We start from the raw sequence: 20,973 nt of genomic DNA, 5'->3' as shown, positions 1-20,973 counted from the left end.
ATTCGAATTTTGAAAACTAACAATCGGGTATAAGGTTCCATTTCACTTACCGAAGGACGTCGCAACGTTCGCCACCAACGTTACAATAAAAGTGGCAGTCAAGAAAGGCATCAGCCCAGCTCTCAGGCCAATCATGGGGTAAGCAATCGAGGTGAACACCCACGGGACCAATATAAACAGTGGCAGCTCAGCAATGGTTTTCCCCAGAAAATAAGTATCCACACGGAACAAACGGGAGCGTTTCTCACGCAGAAATATTGGTACCTCCGCCGAGAATACGTTGATTACCGCAAACACATTCTGGAAGGTCATGTTCGTGAGGAAGAGAAACAGTGCCCCGTTGATGTTCATCACACCGTCCTGGTCCAGCTTCTGGCCGAAGTAGATGGACCCGATCAGGGTGGCGACCATCTGTGAAAATCACAAAATTCATTTACCATAAAATTCAAAAGCTAAAGGTTCAAAAATAAAATACCGCCGTCTGCAGCAGTCGCACTTTCACCAACATCGGATCCTTCAACACAGTCAACCACGATCGCCAAAGTACGTAGTAGAACTGTGTCCACCAGCTAGCGCGGTAGCCAGTCTTGCCTATACCTTTACCACTTCCGTTGGTCGCAGAGGAACCGGAGAAGTAGACCTCGTTTTCGCCCTTGCCAACATTCGCCATTTCCGCCACATCTCGTGCGATTGGACTGACCGCGAAAGAGTCGCAGATTTTCTTGATGGTATCGCGGCACTCGACCTCTTTGTTCGGAGCGATCGCTAGCATTTGTACGTAGAAATCGGCCGGATTGTAGTTCGGTGGGCAGGGGATTCCGAGTCTGGGTGATAGGAGAAGAATAAACAATATAAGATCAGTATATAAGTTTTAGCAGTTATTATACATCTACGCGTACATTATGCATTAATGGACAATTTTCGGATGGCGGTAAAAAAAATACAAAAGAGAAGGCGTCGTGCACAAATTACGTAACGCTAAAAATCCGGATTTAGGACACCCTCCGTAACGCAATTTCCTATCTCTAATACACAGAAAGTAAGGCAACCTCGACCCCGTTTTCTCCATAACTGTGATGATTTTATAGATACCGGAACGGGCATATCCGGCGGACTCAGAGTACTTGACGATGTTCGCTTTCTTCGCAACGGGATGGCGCTCACAGTAAGCACAAACCATGGAGCACAATTGTTTTCTGTTTTGGCCATAACTTCCACAGTTCAACTGATAACGCTGTCAATTTTTTTTCGAAAACTCCTGGGTTACTATGATTGACGATGCACTAGTGGTCACATCACCACCCATATCCAGCATGAAAAATTGGTAAAATTTATCCTTCCTCAATGCTTCTAAATTATCCGTCATAATTCTATCTTTACAAGGACCCCTACAAATTTTCCTTGTCTCAAACTTTTACTCGGAGTAATTCCGAATTCGATCGAGATAATCTATTTATGGAAGTCAAAATCGAAGACGAATTAAGTTTGTACCATGGAGAATGAGCACCGCCCGTGAATGGCGGATCTCTATAGTAGCATGTCCGAAAAAAAACCTGAAACTATTGAGAACCAGAGCAGAGCCCAGGTCCAAAGCCCATAAGGAGGATGGTTGGAATAGCTGTTAGCCATGGTTATTATGTAAAGAAAGAAATGGACAAACTCAGAATCACCTTACTCACTACAGTGAATCCTGATTCTTCTTACCTCTTACAACTAACGATTTTTCCTTCCATGACAATCGCTAGAAAACCACGCTTTATAGGCGACCCTTCTGGCCTTCAGGCGGCGAATATCATACTTACATCCTGGTGACTGTAAGGGCATGGCCGGCATCGTTATTGACTAATCAAAGCTTCTTCTTCTTCTTAAATGGCACTAACGTTCCTAGAGGAACTTCGCCGTCTCAACGTAGTATTACTTGCGTCATTTTCATTAGTACTTAGTTGAAATTTCTATGCCAAATAACACGCCTTGAGTGCACTCTGAGTGGCAAGCTCTAGAATACGCGTGACCAAAATACAAGACAAAGAATATTTATTTGACGAAAAAATCCCCCGACCAGAACGGGAATCGAACCCTGGTGGTTTAGGGGTGTTATCGGGCTTATTGGGGTTTTTTGATCGATTATTCAATTTTCGCGAATTCGAACATTGCTTCCGGTTTAAAAGTCGCATCAATGTGCCACACAGTTCAAGTGGGATGTGAAGAAGGTATTCTACTGCGGTGAGAGCTGTATTCTTCGGCTCAAAACTGAGGATGAAACCTCATTCCGCGCAGTTGCCGTCGTCGCCACCGCCACCACACTACCGATTCGGTTCGGATTTTCTGTTTGCGCTCTGCAAAAGGTGCTGCATAATATTATTTGTCGATTTTGTTTTTTAATAATGTTTTTGGGAGTATTGGAGATGTAATTTTGCTGAAAGATACCTGGATATACCAAAAGTTATTTGAGCTGGCCCTTGGTGCAGTCCTACGACTTTTTTAAAACTTTTCTCAACTTATTTTATGCCCGCGGAGCCTAGTTTATATTTTTCTTCTGTTTTGCTTTTGCAAGTCATGTACATGCTTTGCACGGAGTTTGCTTCATGCATACTCTAAGCATGCATTCTCAAACAAACAACTTTGTACGCCCGTTCAGCACGATTGCAAAACAGAAACTGACGTTTGTCTCTTGGATAGAATGATCAATAATCAGCTACGACTGTTTTCGCAATGGTATTGATATAATAAAATTTTCCTCGCTGCTGTGTTGCTCGTTTTGATCGGCACAGTTTTGGGAGAACGGATTGGACCAATCGGAACGTGGGATTTTCGTTTAGATAATATTCGATACTCTTTAATCATTCAATAGTTTGTTTTAAAAAATTGTTGGGTATTATCTATGATGTAACCGCAAGGTTGACGTAGGACTACTGTTGGCTTAGTAATAATTTGACTGTATTGATTAAATGACACAACTTTCGAATTTAATTCTATTCAGCATATTTGCTTCGTAAGTAAAGAATTTGAACAAATGGCATGTAACACCAATTCATGCATTGTAACAGATTATATCCATCGTTACAATTAAATTTGACGGCGGCATTTTGCCTAATCATCAAACGGTATGCGTAAAAATTCAGTAATCAGAAGATATGAAGGCATATCTTTCAATGCAGTCTTGAATAACCGAGCCAAAGCGTTGGTTCGTACCCGTTTTTGTAGTCCGTGTCAGACACATTCCGGAGTGCAAAAAAAACATGCGGGTACAAAAGTTTCCCGGCTTGCATGAATCAACAACTTTAACTTCTACTTTTCATACTATAGAGGCTTCAAATTTGAAAGTTCATTCACCTTTAGTATCTGAAATGACGATTTTCGCAGGCTCCCCAGCTTAGAAATACGTATTAGAGGAAACATTTTCCGGTCTGCACAAACGTAAGCGAGTACAAAAGTACTCGCCGATCGCATGCATTTGCGAAGCGAATATCGACAGGTACCTTGGTTTTGAATTCCTTGTTAAGGAAACAGATTTCGGGTTGAACTAAAACGCCCCTAACTTGTATGTATTGTCAATGCAGATTTCCTCAGGCTGCTTGGTTTTGACGTCTGTGATGGGGAAACCGAAAATGGGGCCAATCAAAACGTGGCAGTTATGGCGTGTGGTTAACGCTTGACATTTTACAATTATTCATTTGTTTTTCTCATGGAAAATTTTATTTTATTGTGATAGATACGTAGAAATATTTCCCATCAATTGGTGCAAACATCTTTCCTATCTATTAAGAAATGTTCGAGTTATAAGCATTCGAAACATTCGAAGCCGACCAAATTTTTCATTATTTCGTTACATGTTCAATTTTTCAGATTGGAAAATTGACATCTCATAGCTTACGGTTCGTTTCATTTAAAAACAATCATCACATTTCGATGAATACTCACTGCGAGAAAAATTCCGATGCCTGGTAAGGTGAGCCAAGGAACGCTACTCGACCTTCAGCCATCAAGAGGATCTTGTCGAACAGGCAGTACAACTCCGACGACGGCTGGTGTATCGTTAATACTATTGTCTTGCCCTTCATTGCCATTCTCTTGAGCACTTGCAGAACGCTATGTGCCATGAACGAATCCAATCCTGACGTGGGTTCATCACAGAGCAGCAGATGGGGATCGGTGAGAGTCTCCGATGCGAACGCCAGCCGTTTTCGTTCTCCACCGGAGAGACCCTTCATCCGCCCGGGGGCTCCAATGATAGTGTCGGCGCATTTGTTAAGTGACAGCTCCTGCAGCACATCGGCCACTCGACTCATTTTAACACTCTTAGGGACGTCTCTTCCCATGCGCAGCATTGCTTGGAAAATAAGATGTTCCCTGGTGGTCAGTGCCGCAATAAACAAATCGTCCTGCTGCACGTAAGCGCAATGAGCGCGCAATTGTTCGGCGTTTACCACTGTCCCGTTTAGGGCGCGGATCGATGTGGGAGATATTTTCACTCCAGGAGGCGATCGAAAGGCTAACGCGTTCAGCAATGTTGTTTTTCCGGCACCCGAACTTCCCATCACCGCCAGTAGCTCCCCACTTTTCGCCACGCCAGTAACATTTTTTAGCAAGTGCTTACGAGGATTGAAGTCCTTCTTGTGTCGTGTGAAGCAGGTTCGCAACCGCCTGCAAAGCGGTTCCTTTCTGGTATCGCCTGGAATTTCACCGAAAACATCGATCTCCTTCCAGGTGTACGTCAGCCGCTCGGGCTGTGGAATCTGTCCCGTGACCGCACCGTAGCCTTTCGGTTTCCACACCTGAATGAGTGTGACTTTCTCGCTGTTGTTGTGTGTGCCATCCTCATCACTTTGGTAACCTCCGGAACTGTAGTGCTGTAAAGTCATCAAAATTTATACAATTAATACAATGCTGATTGTATGAGCAAATATTATTGGCATTATTCGTTCTCTAATAGCTTAAATAAGGAATACTTTATCCGGTATACATATTGAGTAGCGGGAAAGCCGTAATTCCTCGATTCGCAGCTTAAACGCCAGGTGCATTCGTAAATTTGCTGCAATTTGTCAAAATTGTGAGCATTCAATCGAAAATAGAGAGAAAGAAAGCATTTATCAGGTGTAGTATGTTAAAGTTATGTTTGCGATTCTAGAGTGACGAAAATATCTACAATGATCGAGCGGGAAAAGCAAAGCTTGGAGTTTTCCAAAGTATGCCACCACCACCCGAGAATGTCAGAATTGCGTACAAACTAAGCGATCAAGGTCGTGAAAATTCCTTGTAACCACCGTCCGTCAACTTGATACTCATCACATAACAACGTTGGTTTGCTTCATGAGGATCGTATTACCTTGCGCTCTCATTACCGTACTCATTTGCGTCTATCAGTTGATTGTGGAGTCAATTAGACAGGCAAGGTATCCAAACCGGAATGGAAAATGCTCCGTTTCAGTCGCAATCACTAACTTACTACTGTAGCAATAAGCTTCTAGTGAGTGTATTAAACAATGCTAAGAAATGGTAACGACGAGTGGAAATATAAACATCTTAAATGGAAAGGAAATCACCGAAGCAAAGCGGTGCCAGGATTGGAATGAATGGAAAACGTACAAGTTCTAATGGACGAGTGGGGTGTTACATTGTTGAGGCTTACATTTCTTTTGATATGCCGTGAGAGACACTTTAGTAGACTTTATGTATCAACGAAAGTTGCACTGATGATATCATCAAATGAACTTCCACAAGTTGGAGCAACAGTCATTCGTATATCGCTTATAAGGAAAATCCGGATAAAACATCCGATCTCCCTGTATATTGCTTGCATAAAAAAATGGATAAATTTTACCAATTTTTCATGCGTTCAACTTAACCCTGGTGATGAGACCATTTCATCGTCAATCATAGTAACCCATGAGTTTCCAAACAAAACTTTACAGCGCTATCAGTTGAACTATGGAAGATATGACGAAAACGGTAAACGGTAGCACCATCCCGTTGCGAAGAAAATGGTCATCATCAAGCACTTTGAGGTTGCCGGATACGTATCTATAATATCCTTATACTTGTGGAGAAGAATGACAGCATTGAACGGAAGCCTGGTTCCGGTCGTCCGACGGTGCTACGCGATCGTAAACTGCAGCTGAAGCTAAAGCAAAAGACGGAGGGAAAGGTGGCTACACAGTTCTGATCTTTGGGCTGTGAGGTCGATCCACGGCACAATTCAAAATTGTGAATTGGATGATAAAGTCTTTTGTTATGATTAGAATCCAGAATCTCAGTTTCATTGTATTGTTTTCTAAACTCTATGATCCACCAATTTGTTTCGATGGCCATTTTTGGTTTGGTTTCTTTTAATGTACTATATACTAGTAAAACTTTTCATTTAAGTTTTCTTCCAACTCCAACTGTAACAAATACAACTATAATCAGGAATGTCAGGTTTGAAGACATGTCTTCATTTTGAAGACATTTGACTTACTGTGAAAACATTTGGTTTTGTGGAGACATTTTGAAGACATAATGAAATATGTGAACACATTTCAGTATGATAGCGTATGTGAATTTTTGAGAGATATTATTTTCATAAATTTCTAACTATTGACCGGAAAGATCGTTAAAAGAAGTAAGGCTTTCGTATCAGTGTCACTTGTTTACTTTTGTTCTTAGTAATTAACAGAGACTTTGCTTAGAGGCGAATGAACTGCAAAGTTTAAAGCCTCTTAAAAACAAAGAAAGAAAGAAAGAAGAGACTTTGCCTCGGGGATTTTTAGTGTTTAACAATTCAACAATCGCAACAATCACACCTCGGATAAACCTCAATGGTTATGAGATCGCCACTGCGCAAAGCTAGTCTCGGGGTCATTCACTGGCGTTTTTCAATCTTTTCCAAGCAGAAAATCCACAAATATATAGAATGAATTCAACAACGAGGGACTTCCAATGTCTCTAGAAGATATTAGATCATTTGCACTAGAAAAATTGAATGATTGTGACATTGTATTTTTATTAGTTTGGACCTATATTATACAATAGATTAACCTAGATCTCTCAAACGACCACTTCACGAAACGAAAGTTTTCCGGTTACATACCGTTACAATATATGGTTTGAGCTACAACCAAAACTTTAAAGCTGAAATAAATAAATTGAGTTATCATAGTTCCGTTTTTCACGTGGGACTACGTCTAACCGGAGTATATGGGAGGTAAAATGAAAACCTAAACACAGAACAAGCAGGAAAAAATGAAAGATTCCGAATGCTTATAACTTGAACATTTCTTACTCGATCGGAGAGATGTTTGCATCAATTGATAGGGAATGTTTCTACGCTTCTATCGCAATTTATAAAATGTAATTTTTCATTAGATGAACAATTGAATAACTGTGAAATGTTAAGCGTTATCTAAACGCCCTAACTGAATCATTTTGATTGGCCCGATCTACGGTTTCCCTAACACAGACTTCAAAACCAAGCAGCGTTGGAGAGATCGGCATTGCAAATACATGAAAGTCGGGGGTATTTTCGCTCCGACTGAAATGTGTTTCCCTAACACAGACTTCAAATACATGGAACGTGGGGAAATTGGCATTCCAAATACATGTAAATCGGGGGCTTTTTTGTTCCGACTGAAATGTGTTTCCCTAACACAGACTTTAGAACTAAGGTGAGGAAATTGACATTGCAAATTCATGCAAGTCTGGGGCATTTTTGTTCCTGTGTTTACTGAAATGTGTTTACCTAACAAGATGTCTGGGGAAATCGGCTCTGCAAATAAATGCAAACTGCGAGTACTGTTGTACTCGCTTGCCTTTGTGTAAACTAGAATATTTTTCCTTAACACGGTCTTCCGAAGTTACTTCTGCACTCGCATTTTTTTTCGCACTCCGAAAAGTGTTTTCCTAACACGGATTACAAAAGCGGGTACGAACACCACGCTTTGGCTCGGTTATTCGAGATTGCATTGAAGGACATGCCTTCATATCTTCTGCTCACTGAATTCCTACGCACACTATTTGATGATTAGGCAAGATGTTGAAAACCAATTGCTGCGATGACGCCTATTGATTAAATAATATGCGTTCGACGTATAATGTCAAAATCGAAACTGAGTGCCTGAAGTTCAACAAATCAAGCAAATTCGCGGTTCGAGAAGTACGTACACTTGAGAGATGCAAACTTCAGAAGGAAACGTAAAATGAAATAATCGTTTGATAATTCTTCCGTTCGCATATTTTGTCCTAGGCATCATACCAAACGTAGAAGGACACAATTACACAATTACTCATAAAGTAAATATATTGAATTCAATTGAATTCGAGAATTGTTTCATTCAATCAAAAACAAATGATTGGTACGATAAGGTAGTCCCACGTGAACCTTGCGGTTATATCATAGATATAACCCACCCTTTTTTTTTTTTTGGAAATCGGGGCGATATTCACTCAATCAACGGTATATCAGGCTATCATTTCTAAATTCATGATGTTAGTTCGCAGTTGTGAAATATATTTTTTGTTCACATTTGTTGAAATAAACTTCAAAACCTCAAGGCAAATTTAGTGAAATGCGCTATATAACAATGCCAATAAATATAAACATTGAATGAGCTATCAAACTTTGTCCAAATTTAACCTATGCATTTTAGTTTTTTCGATATGACTGTGAAGACATTTGAAGACATTTTTTCGTACCATGCGAAGACATTTGAAAAAATCACCTGGCATCCCTGACTATAATTATTGTTCGCGCATATTTACTCGATAACCAATTTCGTCTGAAGCTGTCCATTTGCTGTCGGAATATAAAAAGTGAAAAAGGCTGGTCCATTCGATCTTGTCGAAATATTTGGCGAAACATTGTGTTGTTTGTGATTCTGTGATTCTCGGCCGTCTTTAAATGTATTATACCATTCGTACATATAGTTCCACATAGTTGAGTCACCAAATGTATTCTGCAACATTTTCAACGTTTCGACACAAGAAATTTTGCTTGCAACACAAAATTTTTGACCAATAGAATTATCCTTATTAAAAATCGTCGAGCAAAAAAAGTTACCTTGTTCTTAATGACGCTGTAAACAAACTAATATGTCATTGTTGCGCTCAAAACATTAGGACCGCTGACAGTAGTACCAATTTAAAAAAAAATGAAAAATCTTCCGCGGGAAGATTTAAAATTACAAATTTCCGGTAGCATATTCTACTAGTTAAGGTCTTACTTGATACCCATACTGAAGGGATTGTGAAAATAAATGTTAAACACAGTTTCAGGCCTGGGTCATCTCTGTATTGATCAATGAAAATGAATACACAAATTTCAGATCAATCGCCCTACAGGGAGGAATGAAATTTCAATTACTATATTTTAACCATACAAACAATGCAAAGAAAAAGAAACAAACTTTCGCCCGAGCAACGTTTAAACCGTTTTACATCTATTGTAACTCGTTTCCATTTTCAAAAACAAAATCAAAGGAAAAGCGTTCCTTACACCCAAACTAGCGTTGGCTGAAAACATTTCATCTTTGGCAGAAATAATGCCATTTCGTATGCTGGAGAAATAATGCCATTTCGTGTTTTCTAAGAGGATAAAGAAGAACATGAACGAGAATATATCTTTCTCTGTCTGGGCCATGTATTTGGCAAACTATACGAAAAGCTTTCATATGCTTTCATTTAAATCTGTCTCCTGTTTCGCTCGCTCATATTGGCTCTAGCATATATAGGGTTGGGGAAAAAGAAATGTCGTATTTCTGATCGAAATTTGACGCTTTATTCAACTTAAAATTATCCAATTTAAGTCAAGTATGCGCCGTTTTGTTCGCAAACTTGTTGCCATTTAGAAGGCAACTTCATTAATCGACACAACCCCCGCCCTCCCCCTTATAAAACCCACCTTCCTTATTTGCAAAAAAACTCAGACAGCCATTTTTCGCAAGCCTCTTTTGAGGCCAACTTAGTATCACCAAGAGCGTTTTGCATGGACCGGAAGAGATGATAATCACTTGGAGCCAGGTCCGGCCGGATTATACGGTGGGTGCAATAGGATATCCCATCCGAGCTCCCGTAGCTTCTGGCGGGTCATTAAAGATGTGTGAGGCCGAGCGTTGTCCTGGTGGAAAACCACACCATTCCTATTGATCATGTCTGGCCGCTTCTGGTCAATCGCCTGCTTTAAACGGTCAAGCTGCCCACAGTAGAGAACCGAGTTGAGGGTCTGGCCATAGTTGAGCAGCTCATAGTGGATAATTCCATTCTAATCCCACCACACACACAGCAAAACCTTCCTGCCCGTCAATCCGGGCTTGGCGATGGTTTGGGCCGGCTCACCGCGCTTCGACCACAATTTTTTTCGCTTTAGGTTGTCGTACGTGATCCACTTTTCATCACCAGTCACCATCTTCTTCAAAAATGGGTCGAGTTCGTTCCGTTTCAGCAGTGCATCGCAGGCGTTGATTCGGTCTAAAAGATTTTTTTGTGTCAACTCGTGTGGCACCCATACATGCAGCTTCTTTTGGAATCCAATCTTCTGCAAATGGTTCCAAACGGTTCTATGGTCTATACCCAGTTCCTCGCCAATCGAGCGAGTGCTCACATGCCGGTCTACTTGGATGATTTCAACGATTTTATCGGTTTCCACGACGATTGGCCTACCAGTACGGGGTGTATCTTCAACAGCCACTACACCAGAACGAAATCGATCAAACCGACGCTGTGCTGTGCGAATCGTTACAGTATCGGGTCCATAAACTACAAGATTTTTTTCGGCCGCCTTCGTTGCAGTTTTACCTCGCAGGTAGTAAAAACGTAAAATATGGCGAATTTCTTGCTTGATGGACTCCATCTTTGACGCGCTATAACTTGAGACTGAAAAGGATAATCACAACACTGTCAAAACGACACTTGTAGCACAGATTGTCGTCTTTAAATAGCCGTATAGTATGACCCGATGCGATAAGTACAACACAAGATATGTTTAAGTGTTGCCATATATTGACAATATACGACTTTTTTTTCCCCAACCCAATATATTATACAAATGATATACACGTAATGTGGAGTAGATCATTTTCTGTTATTTTTCGGCTCATTTAATGCAATAAATCGGGATGCCATAACATGTGCTGAAAATCAACTTTGTGTGTAGTTAACATTTGTGGCTCCAGAGAGAAGGAGTCAACCGACTACATAAATCTAGAAGATTCAAGTTCTCTTAGTTAACATTAATATTTTCACTTCTCAAAAAAAAAAAGTACGTGGAAGATTCGGTTCAAACAAAACTTTCATAGAGTTTTGGAAAATGTTGTGTTACATTTTAAAATGAAAAACATTTCCCCCGTACTCAAAGCTTATCCCGCCGGCAGTAGTTCATTGAACTGAAATGAGTACCAAAGAAAATTATGAACGAAATTTTGGAAACGCGCGCGGTAGGTATCGCGAAGGTATCGTTTGCAAGCGTGTCAAACAGGCGCGTCCGATTACCAATTTGAAATGAAAATGAACAGTGACTATACAGAGACCAACTTTCCAAAAATATAGACTAAAATCAGCTAGCAACAAAGTAATGTGATCCTCACGCACACAACTTTCGTGCACGTGGGGAGGATTTCCCGTTTATTTTCATTAATTCCTACGAACGATAGTCCCCCTCTTATGTAGGGTTTATGCATTTGTCCTCAGGAAACGATTTTTCCACTCAAAAACAATTGACCACAAATGAACGCCGCGTCCAGGTTTTAACGAAATCGTCTTAATTAATTACCTTATCATTGTACAAATTAAAGCATAAGTTCATAAGTGTCTGACCCCTGTTACTGCGCTACTGTTAATTAGATGGAAGGAAACTTCAAAAAAACCACTCGCAATTAGCATAGAAAAGTGCGTATGCTGGGAGCATAGGTGTGATGATAAGAACAAATAAAAACTACTCACCCTGGCCATGATACTGCTTCTTCCCTCATTGTCGGCGCTCTGGTCATCTGTGTTGATTGTCATGTTTGATACTCTTATTCCGTTCCGCGGATGGTCTGAACTCTTTTACAGTATCAATCTGTGAATGAACAACATAATAATGGAATGATAATTTTCATGAATAGGAATTTTCCTGTTTTCGTTCCAATGATGTGAATTAGCGCAGCAAGGCAGTTATACGGCCTCATGAATACTCGCCCTTTTTCCCAATGACAATGCAAACCGGAAAGGGATGATGCAGCGTTACGTTGTACATGCCTACTGTTATGTTTCGTAATACATTCGTAATTTCGACAACGAGATGATAACGAGTACTACGCGAGTAATCCAATCTGGACTGTTATTTGTTATTATTCCCATGTCTATTGAAGTGTTCGATGTTTGTCGGTAATTTCCTTTTTTTTCATGTGTTGCGACGGGTCAGGGCGATGAGAGATAGTGAAAGTTCCATGAGATAATGATGAAAGGCTAACGAAACATTTTCTATTCTTAAATTCCAATGAAGGTAATTGTGAAAACAATAAATTCTGGATTGGATTGCGAAACGCTTCGATCACGATTCATATATTATATTTTTTCCATTGCATATGGCCAAATTGCTATATTGGATATATTGGGATATTACCATCTTCAGCTATTTATGCTGTAATATGTTCAGTATATTCAGTACAGTTCCGCATTTTTACGTAAGACTACGTTTTTCTGTTTTGATGAATTTCATGCTTTAAACAGTATTTGCCAAGCAATCCTTTCACTGAATAATTCGCTTTCGTTTGTACAAATATGATCTTACAGAAATCATTTCCTCCAGTGATATTCTTTTGATTTTACGTGCTAGTAAACCAAAATGGTCATGAATGGTTTCGGTGCAGAAAGTAGAATATATGCCTCTAATTCATTACATGTCGAACCCCTCCATGCATCATGGAACAGCAAGATCATACGGACTACGCAAAGCGAATGATTCATTTTCATTTACAGCAGGGATTCTCAAACTATTTTGGATATAGACCCCTTTCCAAGAATGAAGTGATACCATCGACCCCCATATCCAAATTTCTTTAAAAAAATCTTTATCTTATTCATACAAAATACATACCAATTCAAAAACTTTGGTCATGTGAGTAAACTTGACATCATTTTCTCATAGACATAAAATTCAGAAAATATCAAGTGTAATTAATAATTATTAATGCAAACTACAACAATAATACTTTCTACTGAAATATTAGTCATTATTATAACAAGTTGACTCACGCAACACGACTTATACAGTATCTTGTCGACCCCCGGGAAATCAATATCGACCCCAAGGGGTCGATATCGACCACTTTGAGAATCCCTGATTTACAGCAACATGTCTTGATTCAAAAGTTTCAGAGAGTGCAAACTATGTGAATATTTAGCTTTCTGGATGCTCAGATTATAATTTTTATTTTTAACGCTCCTATTCCTTGAAATATATGTATTCATATAGAGTTTTACTAACAACACCGCTCCAGTGAGGAACAAAAACTCTCTCGTTTAAGCTCTTTTTCGCTTCGCTTCTCTCCGGAAATCGTTTGTCTGTGCAGCGGTTTTCGCTATATTAGCACGGGACGATATATGCTTTGAAAATGGTGTGCGATGTTAGATACAGCTCGGATATGCAATCAACAGGCTTTGTTCTTCGCTTCGTATACTTATTTGGTGCTTGGTTATCGTCCATTTAGTTTCTTTCGATGTATTAGATGCATTTCAGTGCGAAAAAAGCATATTTGCGTCTAAATTATCCACTTCTCAAATCATTCCCATCCTCCCATCAAATGGTCTAAGTTGTGCATGACATGATTTCTAATAGCAACAAGTTTCGACATGCAACTAAAAGCACAACACAGCAACGCGCAACCCAAAAGGCAAACTGTCCCATCGAAAAGCAGGGAAACAAAAGGAAGTCGAATGGTGAACGGCGTGGATTTGAGTTAATTTCTTGGGGAAACTTTTTTTATGCGGTCCGTATCTACCGCACCAAATTTTTTTTTTCAAATTGTGTACTGAATACGATTTTTTTAAGCTACTGGTGAAGGTTTGTTCGATTTTTTATGCGATTTTTTGCGGTCCCTATCCGCACAAAAAAAGATTTGCCTGTACAGCAAAACCAGTTTTTGTGCGGTTTTTTGAATTTTTTATGCAACATTTTTATGCGGTATTTGAAAAAAAAAATAAGTCATCGTTCATTTATTTTTTTCTATCTTCGATATGTATTTCATCGCTCTGCATAGGGACCGTGTCAGCTAATTCCCATTCTCATATTTTGTTTTGTTTTTTAAGGTGTCAGTAAAAGCTTATTGAAAGGAGCAAAGAGTTGATTTTATGATCTGCGCAAGTGACTATGCCGCTTATCAAAGTGAAAAAAGGAAATCTAATGTTGATCACGAATTGAATCATTATGATTTGAGTTATTTGAGTTATTTTATTTGAGGTTATGCGGTCCCTATCCAGCGCATGAAAAAAGTTTTTTTTAGTAATGAACACTATTTTTGAAAAGCTACTGGTGAAGTTTTGTACGATTTTTATGCGATTTTTTATTGTACGGTCCCAATCCCCCGCACGAAAACAGGTTTGCCTGCTATTTGGAACGCGGCATCATCTTATTTAACACAGATAACTTCAATTTGGAATAGATTTTTGTACTGAAAAAATACATAATTATTGCAATCAGCTTCTCAACTACATTAGTCTGCTCGACCGATGCTACAAAGTTGGAAAATGTGTAGGACTCTTTTGAGAAAAGTCTTCTTCCTGATTCTTACTCATGCTTCGCTCAACGACATGTTGGAGAAAATAATTGGAGACAGATTCCCGCATACTTTGATCGATGTACGCCCATCGGTTGTGGAAATAGCGATAGAGCTTCACTGTTTCTACAACAAACTGACGTAAGACTGCATTTTTTTTCCAAGAATCAACCCGTTGGCAATATTTTTCAATCAAGTGCACACATTTTGTACAGATCGAATGTTTGTAGTGTATGCGTATGCTGATTTTACATGCAATTTTGAGAAAAGCCTCACACTGGAAATTCTTTCCTCAATATGCGAGATTACGGCAGTGCAGTTAAACTTTTGCAAAATAACCTAAATTTCCGAGCTCTAATAGCGAACTAGAAACCTTAATTTATTTGTAAATAAATAAAAAGTATCGCGTCTTTCATATTTCCGAGGAGTTTCGTATGTTCGTTTTTTTTTGGTGGTGTTATGGTGCTCATGTTTCTCACTTATGCTGACAAGTTCGGCCTTTTTGGATCATCAGTTATTTTTTGACAGCTGCTTTGCTTGCACCTGTTTTGTCCCATAATTTTCAAAAAAAACGACCAAAGAATCTGTATCAAAATTAGTGCGAAAAACAATATTAAGTGCGCGGACGCATTCTGAATGCGGACTGTAGCATATGATGAAACTTCCTTGGACCACAGCAACGTTTGTAAGTTAGTAGAATCGGTCAACCATCAAATCACCGTTGCCGAAGTTGCTGAGGACCTAAACTTTAATTCAATTCTTATCAATGATTTGGGCATGAAACTGGTGATCGTCGAACTCGTACCAAAATTACTCAATTTCGACTATGTGTTACTGGTTGAAATTCACATTAACATTGCTAAAGAGCTGTTGAGCTCTATGCGGGACGACCCAAACTTGCTACGAATCATGGGGTCATGGCTAGGGCGTGAAAACCGCAGCCCAATCATCCCAATAAAAGCTGCTGAATTGGAATCAAAGACGAGCCAAAATACCCTCAAAAATTAACTACACATTCAAATTGGCCGAACTTATATGTCGAGAAATGAGTGAAAGACATAAGTACCAACATAAAGTCAAAAATAACTCCCTTGCTGCTAGTGATTGCTAACAGATATTCGAGCTTAATCCTTTACGGTCGTTTGTCTGCTCGCAGCCACCACAGCAAGAAAATATACTAATATCCTACTTTATGCAAAAATATATCAGTTCACACTTTTTCTAAAAGAATTTTAATGTCTAGTGAATCTGTTCACGAATCCAAACGGTGCTTCTTTGAATTATACATGACGGTACTCAGTATAAACTAAACTGGTCACTAGTGTGGCAATGGATGTATGGGAAAAATTTCATCATCGAATTTCAAAACCGACCATGTACATTTTGTTTATTGGTCCAAAAAATGACCTATGCGAAATTTCAGCTCGATCGAGTTTAGATTTTTTGGCCACTCAGGCTCAGTCCCAAAGAGTAGATTTTCGACCAAATTTTTTTTTTGTGATACTTTGAGCGTTTTGAGACACCCCTAAATCATGTCCGATCGAGCCAAAATTTCGCACAGGTCATTTTTTTGGACCAATAAACAAAATGTACATGGTCGGTTCTTTAAATTCCATAATTATTTTTTTCCATACCTTCATTGCCTCTCAAGGCTAGTCCCAAAAGGTCGGTTTTTGGCCAAAATTTTTTTTTTCGAGATGACACCAGATCTCGACGTTTCATGCATTTTGAAGACATTTGGCATCGAAAAAAAAATCCTTTACTCCCCCCTTGGAAGATTTTCGAGGATCAAAAAATCAAAACTTTGAGCGTTTTGAGGCACCCCTAAATCATGTCCGATGGTGCTGAAACTTTGCACAGATCATTTTTTGGGCCAATAAACAAAATGTACATGGTCGGTTTTTGAAATTTGACATGACCATTTTCTCTGCCACCCTACTGGTCACCCATGTTTGAGGGAAGGCCTAATTGAAAACTCCATGTATTGTGGCCAAGAGAGATGTTTTATATGTTCAAACAGAAGGATAAAATACGGAAGACGCGAAACTTGTTATTTTGGTGATACATGCGAACACCTGAACTGCATTTTGGGGACTGTTTCGATACATATTCTACGAATTTTAGCATATATTTTTTATATGAAAACAACACTGAAGTTTACATAAAAATAAATAAATCTTGTTCGTTTTTCATAATCTCACAAGCTATACATATTCTGCATACAATCTCACAAAGATATACAGTTATGGACATCACCATCACCCTACGAATGCAACATCAACAACACGTGGGCTCTTCTTCTGTTTTAACGTGACAACAGCACCGACGAAGAAGCCGACGTGGCATTCCTGGCAGCAGCGTGGACAATCTTGCTGACAGCGAAACGGATGCAGTTTCCCTGACCCAGCAGGACAGTTGAAACCGCACACCGACCAACGGCGACGAACGGAACCCCTGACGCAGCAATTGGACGGATGTGTCCTGCTAGCCAGCTAGGTAGTAGGTACGGCAGGGATAGTTTAGTTTTAATTTGATTCTCAAACTGACAAGACGTCAGTAGTGCACTGTAACCCAAAATTAGTGAAAAGTGAAATAAAGTGTTTTTTTTTATATCCCCCTTATGGGATAACACATAAAAATACATCACTGCTTTTACAAGTAAAAATAATTCCGACCGCAAAGGGTTAAAAAGTAAACAACTGCAAACATGTATGTTGATTACATGCGTAGATGACGTCACACATCGGAAAAACTTTGAAACTTAGTCGCGCACTTAGCAAGAATACTAAGGGTAAAACGGACAGGTTAAGAGGAACTAGTGATCAGCTGTTCGTTATTCGATACGATTAATCGCCCCAAATATTCGATTAATCGATTAATCGCCACACTGAGAGAAAAAATTAGTTAGACTAATTTTACTAATTCGCTAGAATTTTTTTGTCGTTATAATTAATTGTATTTGTGATTATTCTAGTTACTAGAGGTGCTGCCGTTGTTGTTTGGTCTATCAACGTGTTTATAACATCTCTTCATGAGCTTTAAAAATGAAAATAAGCTTTGCATCGTGCAATAATTTGGGTCCCAAACAAAAATGTCCGTCTAGAGGCGAAAATGTCCAACTATTCATGTTACATTCGGGTGGAATTGAATTGTTGTTGTGATTGAAAGGTTGAAACGTCCTGGTTTCGTCTTATTCTATATATTAGACATTCATGAAGACATAAACTGGGAGCGATCCAGCTATTCTTATTGATAGTAGAAGATCATTCATTCCACCAGGATGAAGAAATCGCCCAAGTACTGTAATCAGTGGATGATATAATAATACCATGCCGAATAGCCGGTCGCTCAACACAATTTTGAAACTTCAGTAATGTTCTACTGCAATATGAATTCTATTATTTATTATGAAATAGAAAAACGGATCATCTTCCGACACTAAAGCTGTTAGAATCATCTGTCCGTTTTATATGCAACTAAAATTGTGTAAGTCGACATAAAATAACCTATTCGACGTGGTTTCGTTCAAGCTGCAGCATGTTGTAGTTTGTACCTCGTTGCACGCATATGATACTGCTCGATTGAGCTCTTTAAAGCATTCATACTGCTTGTTAATTACATATACTATTCGTACGATCACTCTTCGTAAGTTCTCGATTGGGTTAGGATCTAGTAAACAAGCCTTCCTATTCTTCAGATCATGCCATGTTCGTCCAGATTTTATGAACTGATGCATTATTCTATCGGATTATCCAATTATCACGGTGGTTTTAATGCAAAAACAGCAGTAAATGACCAAAAAGTACTTCGCTGTACTCCCGACTGTTCATCCGTGTTGATTAACGGACTCTCTGAATCAGGCCTCTGAGAATGTTTTTCCCCAAGTCAACAAATTTCCACCTCCGAAGTTACGATTTGAAAAACTACGTTACTCGTTCCGTACGTCCTTTCAATAAAAAGCAATTCTATCCAGGTTGAATTTCTTTTTATTATAGGAGATCACCTGAAATAATTAACCCGATGGGGGATTAGCTGTTTTCCGACTCGCATCTTTGGAGATAGAAATTTGATGGTTTGGGAAGAATTTTCGGAAAGAGTCCTTTATTATAACAAGAATGTCCAGAATCGAATCGTGCCATCAAACGCGCATTAAAAATACAACTAACAAATGAGACAAAATATTTTATTCAAATGATCAGCACAAGCACGAAGGATTCGGAAGAAAGCAAAGATTACTGCTCATTTCATTTTTTTCTTATCTGAGCTAACCTGTCGTACCAAAAAGGAGAGAATGAATCAACTGGTTGAAAGATGTAAAAAAATTGCAGTTTCCATCGAATTTCTTTTTTTTTTCAATCATATTAAATTTTATACTGCTATCCAAAAAACATTCTGAGCCAAAAAATTGATGAAACAATGTTATGAATGAAAAATGCATACCAAGGTCACTACATTGTAAATTCCAGACAACCAAAACGCCCCTAAACCGTTTTTTCTCGGAATTGGGTCGATTAATCGACGTAAATTATTCCTTCGCTTCGATTATTGATTGCACAGTATTCGTTCGATTAATAATCGGTTTTCGTAGGAAGTATTCGTTAATCGATTAATCGAACGATTATCGAGGATCACTGAGAGAAACTTAAGTCTTCCAAAACTTAAATGCAGTTTTTACAGTTCAATATACCGTTTTGCGAATTGATCGTTCAAATGTTGCACAAAGAAGCATTTTTCAATGGTTTTTTGCTGGATTAAAAATAGGCCGGAAAATAGAATATTTGTGGTGTTGGGATGTTTTCATGTTTAGTGACATTATGAAGCTACCTTTAGAATGGCAACAAATTTTTCGAAAAAACGATGCATATATGACCCAAATTGGACAATCCTAAGCATATTAAAAATAGTTTTGAATTTCACCCAAAAATAATGGATTACTTTTTCCCCAACCTAATATAAATGATATCGTGTATTTCTCAAAATACAGAAGTTGATCTTCTTCTTCTTCTTGGATGGCACTCATGCACCAGTGGATCTTTTGCCTTCTCAACGTAGGTATTGTGTCGTTTTTATTACTAGTACTTAGTTGAGATTCCTATGCCGGATAACACGCCTTAAATGTATGCTTAAGTGGCAAGCTCTAAAATATGAGTGACAACAGTGCAAGTCGGAAGAAATTTCTTTGACGAAAATTCCTCCGGCCGGTACGCGAATCGAACCCGAACCCCGCCATGATAATGTGAGACGCAAACCATTCGGCCACGGGAGCGTTAAACAAATATTACTATTCAAATTAACCGCATGTCCGTTTTACCCCCTTTGTCCGTCTTATCCGCACATTTCTTCCTATGAAATCAACCTCTAAAAATAGTCAAATAAAAAAAAATTAACATGTTAATACCTATATAAAACATAAATCAGTTATGTCGTAATCAATTCGTGAGAATTTAGTTATTCTCATTTTTCCAGTAAATTTCTAATCCTATTAGAAGTCCCGGGAGAAAACAACAGCAGCACTACTAATGCTCACTCATCCATGAATAAAAGGAAAAGTAGTATTGCTGACAACCGTCAATTCCTCTTACCTTTTCGTAAACCACGTTTCTTGGTCTCTATCCGAACACGTCCAATCGATGGCTACAACTGTTAATGTAGCTTGTTTTTCACTGGTAATCCACTCATTTCATTTATGTGTTTGACATTCCTTTGGCTACAAATCGTCACTTTATGTATTGACATCAAATCGTATGCGGTTAAATTGTACTAACTGTTAATTTCGTAAAGAAGAAAAAAATAACAATATTTGGCGGGCTTCCCTCACATTCACTTGCACTGACTTAGTTTGCCGACTCGGTGGTCGTATAGAATTTATCAATTATATTTGTGCACTTTTCCACGACTTCTTCGCACAACCGTCCTCTTAAAGACGTCAAGACAGATGTAAGAATTTGCGCAATTCGATATCGAATTACCGCCAGCCGGTCGCGTTTCAATGTGAACACGTTTAATAGTTCCTATTCTCCACACACGGTTTTGCAACCGCAAAATGGATTCAAATGCGAGGTTCAATAACTGAGCTCGGAAAAACAACAAATCAGAACGCTGCACGCCGTCTGAACTGCCCGAACTTCGTCGGAGGGATTTCGCGGGAGGTATCGCCGTATTGCTACCGGCCAAGTTGACGATCGAGACACAACTGAAACACTCACCCGGCCGCGTTCCACCGGAATGACACTCTTGTTCAGCGCCGCAA

At 39.1% G+C, this 20,973-nt stretch overlaps 1 protein-coding gene and 1 pseudogene across 2 annotated transcripts in view; both read right to left on the bottom strand.

Annotated features, from left to right (window-relative positions):
• LOC129768234 (protein white) overlaps positions 1-20,973 on the bottom strand; it is a 21,500-nt gene extending 527 nt beyond the window's left edge. The window contains exons 1-6 of one of the 2 annotated variants that reach the window (XM_055769734.1): positions 20,306-20,973; positions 11,908-12,025; positions 4,964-5,032; positions 3,922-4,850; positions 476-824; positions 51-411 (exon numbers count right to left, since the gene is read on the bottom strand). In XM_055769734.1, the coding sequence (XP_055625709.1) occupies positions 51-411; positions 476-824; positions 3,922-4,850; positions 4,964-5,032; positions 11,908-11,970 (1,771 nt within the window). In that variant the 5' untranslated portion in view covers positions 11,971-12,025; positions 20,306-20,973. The remainder of the gene's footprint in view (positions 1-50; positions 412-475; positions 825-3,921; positions 4,851-4,963; positions 5,033-11,907; positions 12,026-20,305) is intronic. The other variant, XM_055769742.1, reaches the window with a different exon arrangement.
• Positions 6,660-6,824, bottom strand: LOC129763855 (U4 spliceosomal RNA; annotated as a pseudogene).

Source organism: Toxorhynchites rutilus, chromosome 1, assembly GCF_029784135.1.
Source record: "Toxorhynchites rutilus septentrionalis strain SRP chromosome 1, ASM2978413v1, whole genome shotgun sequence".
NCBI lineage: Eukaryota > Metazoa > Arthropoda > Insecta > Diptera > Culicidae > Toxorhynchites > Toxorhynchites rutilus.
This window is presented reverse-complemented; position numbering and strand designations above follow the sequence as displayed.